The sequence below is a fragment of the Misgurnus anguillicaudatus genome, chromosome 3, assembly GCF_027580225.2.
Source record: "Misgurnus anguillicaudatus chromosome 3, ASM2758022v2, whole genome shotgun sequence".
Lineage (NCBI taxonomy): Eukaryota > Metazoa > Chordata > Actinopteri > Cypriniformes > Cobitidae > Misgurnus > Misgurnus anguillicaudatus.
In genome coordinates, this window is record NC_073339.2 from 17,169,157 (window position 1) to 17,178,878 (window position 9,722).

Below are 9,722 nucleotides of genomic sequence, written 5' to 3' on the forward strand. Positions count from 1 at the left end.
TTGTTGTGACTGCCCAGCATTTGCTATTTTTAGATTCTTGTGTAACACCTCGCATGCATGTCCTTAAGGATTTATCGTCATAAAGTTGTTGTTAAAGTTGTTTAAAGCACTGCACTTCATGTCATGGGATCGTAAACAGAGCCACCCGAAGACTCCAGCAGCCACATGATAACCGTGAGGAAACCTGAGGGCAGCCTTTGTGTATGCGGCAATAGATGGAAAAGCACTAAGAATGTTTTCTTCCAGGCAAAAAACAAATGGCAGCATTTAAAGGCTCCTGTCTGGCTGTCAAGCCCTTATCCAAGATCTCAGTTGTTAGCAAATTCTCCGAAATATAAAAACGGTCACATTTCACAGCGTCAGATGCTGTGTTACGAATTTGTGGTTCCCCACTTTGAGCCATCAAACATATTTCGGGCAATCAAACCTTCTCTTATATATTTTTAGTATTGTTACATATCATTTCTAATGATGATCTTGATTCCACTGTTAATACAGTACAAGGTCACCACAAACCACTTTGAACCAGCATGGAAATTCTGAACGCATGAGGGTTTCCCTGATTTTACTCACTTATCCTCTTCTCTCACTTAGATCTTCAACCTGATGAAATTTGATAGTTACACACGCTTCCTAAAGTCCTACCTGTATCAGGAATGTATGCTGGCGGAGGTGGAAGGTCGCCCCCTTCCGGATCCCTATCACGTCCCCAGCAGCCCAACGTCCAAACACAGCACGAGCTCTGACCGATCCAACCTCTCTACACCGAAAAAGGTAACAAGCGAACACACTGTGGTGTTATCATAAGCACTTCATTAGAAAGATAAGGATCTGTGGCTTCCTTTTAAATCTCATAATCTCAAAATCAAACAAGCTTTGAAACACATCAATAGAAGACACCCCTTAGTCCAATTATCTCCCAGTGGAGGGTTTGTAAACACTACTAATAGCATTCATTATTATGTGAATACCTATGAAAATATGAATCATTGATTCTTGACCTTTAACATGATTTAGTAAGTATTGATCTTTTTTGAGTATGCATACTGTAATAAATATTAATTAGTTATTATAAATGTTGCAGATAGTAAATGGGGACATTTCACAAGACTTTTTTAAGATGTAAAATAAATCTTTGGTGTCCCCACAGTATGTATGTTTTAGCTCAAAATACCATATAGATAATTTATTATAACATGTTAAAATTGCCACTTTGTCCTATTAAATGCAAATGAGCTGATTTCTGAACTAAGTTGCAGTGCCATGTTAGTGCAGAATAAGAGTATTATCCCCTTCTGACATCACAAGGGGAGCCAAATTTCAATGAGCTATTTTTTCCACATGCTTGCAGAGAATGGTTTACCAAAACTAAGTTAATGGGTTGATCTTTTTCACATTTTCTAGCTTGATAGAAGCACTGTGAATCCAATTATATCACTTAAACATGAAAAAAGTTTGTTTTTCATGATATGTCCCCTTTAATAATTTTAAGTGCTTCAAAGGCATAATATGTGTGTATTGTTTCATTATATGGCAATGCATTCACACCAGTAGGTACTTCAATACAATTACATTGTTGTTATAGAGGTGTGAGCTTCAGGGCATTGTCAGCGCTATGCATTTGTTTACATAGTCAAGTGTTAGTACAGTTAGTGCAGACGCTTTCAAAGAAAAGTAAAGACAGAAGACGAGACTATCAGATCAGTCAACATCCCGCAGTGCCTGGAGTCTGATTTAATTCAACACAGAAAGTCTGACTGGCTATGTTTTTAATCTTATTACTAAATCTGTGTATCAATACAGTACATTTCATTCTGTAATGAAACAGTCTTTGCACTGACACTAGATGCAGCCTGTATGTAATTGAAGACATATCTTTTAGTAATGTCTGCTTTGTTTTTTAGAATGGAAAAAATATTTACTGTCTTTATAGGTGCAGGATGACAAGAAGGGCAAACCGGGCAAATTGCTGCATGAAGACAGCAAAGATGAACAGGGTGATAAAAAGAAAAGCATTTTCTTTTCCTGGTCCAGAAATAGAAGTTTTGGGAAAGGAGCTAAGAAGAGGGACCTCGGAGACTACAGTGAGTGGATGAGATGACTCTGTTATATATTTCTTTTGTGCTATTTATCTACTTTACACCATTAAAGGGACACTCCACTTTGTTTGAAAATATGCTAATTTTCCAGCTCCCCTAGAGTTAAACATTTGATTCTTACCGTTTTGGAATCCATTCAGCTGATCTCCGGGTCTGGCGCTAGCACTTTTAGCATAGCTTAGCACAATCCATTGAATCTGATTAGAACATTAGTATCGCTCCTAAAAAAATAACCAAAGAGTTACAATATTTTTCCTACTTAAAACTTAACACTTCTGTAGTTCCATTGAAAGTTACTAAGGGGACTATTTTCGGCTGCTGCGTAATATCATTAATATCACTGCATTTTCTGTTTTATTTGAGGTTTTCAGTTTGTCTCTTTTATTTTTCCATCATAGGCTACACAGGTAGTAACGGCCGAAGGGAATCACAAGGCTCTTTGTCGTCCGGTGCGAGTTTGGAACTCGCCACTTCTGGTTCTGGAAAAAACGAGGTGGGTTAATAGCGTCTGGCTTTGAATCACTCAAGCTGATGTCACTTTGATTCTTGTACCTTCAGCAGTAGACTGAAAAAAATGATTCATTCAATTTACTCAATTTTTTTGAGTGAGTGGTTGCAATCAACTTCTTTAAGCTACATTTAAAAAAAAATATTAAAACAAAACAAAAAACTTTTGTTTAAATGTAGCTTAAATAAATTGATTACGATCACTTACCTTAAAAAAAATTGAGTAAATTGAATGAATAATTTTTGTCAGTGTAGTTAGGGATAACGTACAGCCAGCCAGTTGGTTTCGTAGAATAAATGGCGACAGGGTGATCAGGACTTGAAGGGATTTATTTGCTCTAACAACCAGCTGGCTATAAGTTACCCCTTTTTACACGGCTACTTGCCACATGAGTAAATATATATTAGGGCTGTCAAAATAAACGCGTTAACGCAAATTCATTTTAACGGCACTAATTTTATTAACGCGTGATTAACGCAACACGCAATTTCTGTTTGACCCACAGCTGGATGAATTGAGACGCAGCAAGTGACCGGCGCTGTCTAGATGAGTCGGAGCTTTTCATAAAAATAAGAACATTAAGCTCTCGTCTAGCGAATCCAATGCTCTAAATGGTCATTAAACATCTAAAATGCACTTTTTCTGCACGTGCAGTTTTCTTTATCTGCACTATTTTGTGAGGTGTACCGTCCCAAATCCATATAAAGCAAAGATGCGTCGTCTTTCACTTTTAGTTTCGTTTTTAAAGCATTCAGAAATTATAGAAAATAGACTGCAGGACTTTCTTGATGTTAAAATAATTATTAAGAGAGAAAGTTCGGGATCTGATTGATGTTAAAAGAGTTATTAAGAGTGACAAGACTCAAAAGCGATGTCTGACGCAGACGTCTGAAGCGCATGCACACAAACGCGCGAGTGCGTGACCCTGTATATATAGACATCTAACACAAAATTACAGGTTTAAAAATATCTGTTTTGACAAGAATTCACGCAGGTATGACCTATAATCTGTTATATCTGAAGTGAATGTTTGGTTAACTGTTATGGAAAAGTATCTGTTGTGTCATTATATTAAACCCTTGCATTATCCTACAGTATCTTAAAGTGGTCTGTCTCAATGTCAAAATTAAACAATAAAAGAAAAACATATATGTAACATATATTGATATTGTTTTTGCTCTGCGTTAACAGGTATAGTTCTGTCATGCTTTGTCAGATTCCAACAATTGTTCCAATCGTTTTGAAGTTTTTTAATAGAGAATGTTAAAATATAAATGACATTTTTTTGAAAATTTGCTCATCCCAACTCAATTTGCCAGCACAGGTCACAAATGATGCAGTAGCAAACAGAAATGGAGAAAGAACAAGGTCTTCTAAAGGCAAAAACATTTATAAAACTATGGCTGATGGTTCTGTTGAAAATGTAAACAGGCTGTTGTATACATACATTTGCATATAGCATATATATTATCCAAATTCATGCTGATTAGAGCATTAAAAACTTGAAAAGTGTTACATTTAGGTAAATTTAGAACAGATAAAAATTTTCGATTAATCGCGAGTTAACTCATGATTAATCACGAGTTAACTCATGAAATCATGCGATTAAATATTTTAATCTATTGACAGCCCTAATATATATATATATATATATATATATGAGGCTGTGTTAGTTAGTGTTAGATTCAGATGGTTGTTATCTGGAAATATTTTCAGTTTCATCGTAGACATGCACCATGTCGGGGTTACACGTCCGGAAAGAACATAACTTCCGGTCTCTGTTTGTTTAATGGTCTGGCTTGTTGCTAAACTAAACTCTGGAAAAAATACCTAATCGAAAATAACAAAAATGGTTTGGTTTCCTAAAGACGATGAGAGACAGTGATCACCGCTATGTGAAGGGAGGTTTGTTATCGCAAAATAAGCCCCTTATTCAAGAGCGCTCTGTAATAATAGCATTTATTCCTAGCTTGTCTGAATTCTTAATTCTGATTGGCCAGTTGCAACCTTTGCAGCTTTTTTGTTCCCAGATAACAACCGCTCAAAACTAATAACACATGGTAACCCAGACGCGGCAAATCATTTTTAAAGGTACAGTTTAACATTACACAAAAAATGTATATAAATATGTCTTTTAATAACATTATATTTACAAATGATTAAACCAAATAGTGTGTTCGTGCCATTTGACTGTCTTATCTTAAAATTGAAAAGTAAACGTGTTTTCCTCGCGGAAGATCTGCTGTCTTTAAAAATTATCAAATCAATATTTAATGTTTTTTTACCTTACTTATGAGGTAAATAAGTGGGATAATGTACAGGCAGCTGGTTGTTCCCTTATTTCTGTGATAACAACAGGCTGCCTATACATTCTCTCTTACTTACTACACAGCTCTCTGTAATACATAATTCTGATTGGTCAGTCACAGTCAGATTTTTTTTGCGCAATGGCCAACATATGTTTAACCACTGTCTCTGAGAGATAATTCCTTGTGCTAGAGTCATGTCTCTGGTATCATTTTGCATAATGAAACGATTTCAATTCAGATTAGTATTTCATTGGCTAATTTGATAAATCGCCATGTAATAAGATGGATGATGTATGGCATTATTGGATGATTTAAGATACTGATGAATTTTCACATATTGTACTGAAAACATCTTTTTCTGAATTAGTTTTTGTCTCTTTTTTTTACCGGTCATTGCTCACAGGGTGAGGTGCAGCGTAATTCCGTGTTGTTGTCCGAGCGTTCAACGCGTCACTGTAATATTAACCTTCCAGACGGCTCGTGCTGCTCGGTGCCCATTCGGCCCGGTGTCTCCATCAGAGAGATACTGTTAGGATTATGCGAGAAACTCAACATCAATCTGGCTGCTGTAGATCTCTTCTTAGTTGGTGGAGAAAAGGTAACATGCATATCAAATGGACTTCTGGTCACTATTGTACAGGGCTGTTCACATTTTATACTGCAGTGTATAATAGCATGTCTAATAACATTTTACTATGCGTTATATATGTATACAGTATATAACTTTGTATGTGCCAATAATACTGAATTTTGAATTGTGTTATGTCCTTGTGTAAAGCCTTTAGTATTGGATCAGGACTGCATGACCCTGTGCTCCAGAGACCTGCGGCTGGAGAAACGTACGCTATTCCGGTACACACATCTTTTATCTCTCCATTTGTTTATCTTCTGGTTCGTTTTTGTTCTGCGCAATATGAATAGGTACTGAAGTCTTGAACATAGGTAGCATAGCTGTTAAAAAAAGACATCATTCAACGTGACTATGAGTAAAAAATGACAAAAATATATCTTTATCTCTCTCTCATAGTTTGGATCTGGTGCCCATAAATCGTTCTGTGGGGCTGAAGGCGAAACCCACTAAGCCGGTTACAGAAGTGCTGAGGCCAGTGGTGGCCAAATACGGCTTGAACTTAGCAGAGCTGGTGGCCAGAATAAGTGAGTCATTTGTTATTGTTTTGTTAAAGTTTAACGTATAAACATATTATTTGATAGATTTGTCCTTTCGTGATATATGAGCTGTGCTTTGTTTCAGAAAAGGTTTTGTGCCCAGTGCTTACCAACCCACATGATTTATATTTATGTTCCTGACAGATGACTTTAAAAAAAAATCTTTTCACTTATTTTAGGGCGTTGCATAGAATTTATTAGCTAAAGTATCACCTAAATGTGATTGAGCACCAAGAACATGCTGACAATGTGTCTTTGGCTTAGGAATCGGGTTACGGCCGCTCATGAAAAATGTTTCCATCATCTTGCCCGTTTAGCTGGTTTTGTAGCATAAATCATAAATTGGACGATCGATTTGAAAAGTGTTTATAGTGCAAGATGGATCAAACTGTAGACCACGAAATGTGATTTTAAATGTCATATAAGATGTTAAATTGGTGTTTTTGTATTGGCAGAGTGGAGAGAAAGAGCCTCTGGATCTTGGGCTTCCAATATCTAATCTGGATGGACTAAGGGTGGTTCTGGAAGCAGCCGACCAAATTCCTGGAAAAGGTTAGCTGCACATACATACAAAATCATTCCCAAAATTGGGAAACGAAAATTGAGAATGATTAAACATTGTTAAAACGGTATGACCTCTTTCCTGCTCTAAACAGATAAACAAAAGCTGGTCTCCTCTAAAAGTCACGGTCCACCTCTGTCTACACGAAGCCAGTCAGCCACAGTAAGACCTCGATCCAAGATCGTAAACTTCCCTCCCCTTTTCTGTCTGTCTTTGTATTCGTGGCCTGTGAATGGGGGTTCTGTGCATGGCTAGTTCCCCTATTCTTACTTCTGGTCTGAAGGCAATGTGTATCTGTGCAGTTTCTGGGCCTGTGATGATCTAACCCACTTCCTTGAATTACAAAAAGCTGCCTCTTACCACTTTTCTTCAACACACCACAAGGGGATAGCTATCTGCCAAGAGCTACTTGGTGCAAGGGTTTCTCCCTTGTTGAGGCTATTTCTTCGTTATAGTAGTTACTCATAGCTGTGTGATATGTTGAGCAAAATGATGGAAAGATGAGAAAAAGTGGAGAGTAGATGTAGTGGCATGCTGTGTTGGTGGTGGTTTTTGTGCAGTGAGTCAACTGTGCTGTATAGGGTTTGACCGTAGTATGAATGAGGAGTGTGCAAGGCCAGTAGCTTCATTGTGGTAGCGAATAGAGACCCATCCACTGCCCCGCGTAGTTATAGACATGCGTCCCAGAAGATAGCCTTGTAGAAGAGGCATCTACGCACCCTTAATGTGCCCCATTCTCATTGTCGCTACCCAGGGGGAGGACAAACCAGCAGCAAAGGCTTCGTCTGTGAAAACCAGGGCCCAGGTGGAAAAACGAAAACAGAAAAAGCTTAATATAGATGAAGCTGAAGGTAAAAACCTACTCCCCTTTCACTTTCTTGAATAATCTCTCGTTCTTTACCCTAGTTAAGTTGTTCTCAGCTTCATCTTCTGCTAACTTCTTTAGCAACACTGGCCGATGTGGCTAACGCTAACACAAGCAACCTTTGAAATGGCATTTCTGTCTTGCACGAAAGCTTTAAATCTCATGCCTGCTATAATGTGTCAAACGTGTGTTGTTCTTCGCTTTTCAACAAACAAGCAAGTTTGAAATAATTGTGTTTATTGTCCAACCAGAGTTCTTCGAGCTCATATCCAAAGCACAGAGCAACAGAGCTGACGACCAGCGGGGTTTGCTGAACAAATCTGACCTTGTCCTTCCTGAATTCCTGCGCCTTGACACGGAAGCAGACATCAGCAACCTCAACTCAACCCCCATCTCCTACAAGACCCGGCCCAGATCCAAGGAGAACGGCTCTGCCCTAAGTGCCAGCCACCAATCGCAGAGCTTGGATTCAGCAGTTGACGCAAAAGCGCCTAGACGAGCCCTAATGCCTCCTAATAGAGCCCTCGGAAACACTGCCACTCGAAATCAACCGCCGTTTAGTTCATCGCTCTCCCCGATCCCTCACGTGCAAAAAGGGGGCTCGTCCGGGATAACAGACTGGAGGAGCGAAGGGGGGGGCCAGGTGCTGGAGGAAGAAGAGAGCAGCGCGGACCTGACATTTGTCGCCGAAGGCGACATCACAAGCCCTAACAGCTCGCTCCTTCCTCACTCCCCTATGCCCCTCCCTACTTCCCCAGACCGACTGCACCTCACGGGGGAAGCCTCTTACCAGGACGGCTGGGCTCGATCAGGTACCTCTCCTGTGTGACAAACTACACAAGCATGTGTTATCCTCATCCAAGGATTTCTCTGTGTGATTTCTGAGTGCTGTGGATTTGCTGTGCTCCTCATCGTAAGCTCTGCCAATCCCCCTCTCAAAACGTCCACCTTACCCTTTAAGCACTTTAACGAACTATTGAAAAAGACTTTGCATTTTACTTCCCTGAAAGTATTTTTAAATAGTATTTGACAATCATTAACTTCCACTTCTGTTTATCCTGACACAAACAAAGGAATTATTATAGCCAGTCGGGCTGATTTGAGGTCAGTAGTGAAACGAAGCAAACTTACTCTTCTGCATATCTCTGGCTGATCACATGACAGTGCGAACAGGCTGCCAAGACCGAGACTAACTGAACTAAACATGTGATAATTCTGCTTCGACACTAATTATAAATGATATACCAGACGGAGTGTTTGATGTGGCATGAAGATATTTATCTGTTCAAATGTTTAATGATATAAACACGCAAACAAATTAAAGATAAACAAGCACAATCAGGTTTAGTACGACAGAGGTCTTGTCGTACCTCTGGTGGTGACCAGTAGTGTGCCTTCCATGAACCTCTCCAGTAGATATTTCTAAGTATTGACAAAGAGTCGTAACTCGTAAATAACTTCTTATGACCTCATATTTCAATGTTTAATTCAGACCTCAGAACTTGTTTTCTTTTTCCATCGTATAAATGCAATTCAACAATGTATAGCTTTTCGCAGATTACAAGCTATGGTATCATATGTTACGTTATCGTGTAATATAATCCTCAGAAAGGATTAATTTAAACTTCAGTATATCTTCCTTTAAATGATAAAGTACTAAATGTGTATATAGTTTGTTTTACAGTCATGTGGTTTATTGTTGTGTTCAGTTGCCAGCATTGTTGAATTGCCTTTCATTCTGTTTCATTTTCAGTTTTCTGTAGCAGTCTTGGGTAGACGACCAATATGTCTGCTTAGATTGATATTTCTGCAAACTTGTAAATAGAGATTAATAAATGTTAGAGGTGAGACCTCTCACCCCCTCCTCTTATTGCCTCGTATCTCTTTCCTCTGTCTGTTTTCAATTCTTACCACCCTTAAAGGAACAGTATGTAGGATTGTGGCCAAAACTGGTACTGCAATCACAAAACTTGTGGCTAAAACTGGTACTGCAATCACACAACTGGTGGCCAATACACAACATGACAAAATAAACATCAGTTGAGGGCTGCAACTCCACTTTTTAAATGACAATATCATGGCCGGACCACTGTTGTCAGGGATATAAGTATTTGAAATGAAAATGATTTCTTAATGTCTAGTGACATATCAGGGCCATTTTATGATTCATGGATATACATTTCTTACATACGATTCCTTTAAGGCTCGAAAC

The 9,722-nt window shown here is 38.6% G+C and overlaps 1 protein-coding gene across 3 annotated transcripts in view; it reads left to right on the forward strand.

Annotated features, from left to right (window-relative positions):
- The window catches only part of rgs12b (regulator of G protein signaling 12b), a 94,738-nt gene extending 85,358 nt beyond the window's left edge, over window positions 1-9,380 (forward strand). For 2 of the 3 annotated variants that reach the window (XM_073862453.1, XM_073862454.1), the window contains exons 9-18: window positions 595-774; window positions 1,934-2,084; window positions 2,498-2,592; window positions 5,320-5,514; window positions 5,695-5,768; window positions 5,944-6,070; window positions 6,539-6,635; window positions 6,740-6,807; window positions 7,400-7,496; window positions 7,762-9,380. In XM_073862453.1, the coding sequence (XP_073718554.1) occupies window positions 595-774; window positions 1,934-2,084; window positions 2,498-2,592; window positions 5,320-5,514; window positions 5,695-5,768; window positions 5,944-6,070; window positions 6,539-6,635; window positions 6,740-6,807; window positions 7,400-7,496; window positions 7,762-8,339 (1,662 nt within the window). In that variant the 3' untranslated portion in view covers window positions 8,340-9,380. The remainder of the gene's footprint in view (window positions 1-594; window positions 775-1,933; window positions 2,085-2,497; window positions 2,593-5,319; window positions 5,515-5,694; window positions 5,769-5,943; window positions 6,071-6,538; window positions 6,636-6,739; window positions 6,808-7,399; window positions 7,497-7,761) is intronic. The other variant, XM_073862455.1, reaches the window with a different exon arrangement.
- Window positions 9,381-9,722: the final 342 nt, after the last annotated feature.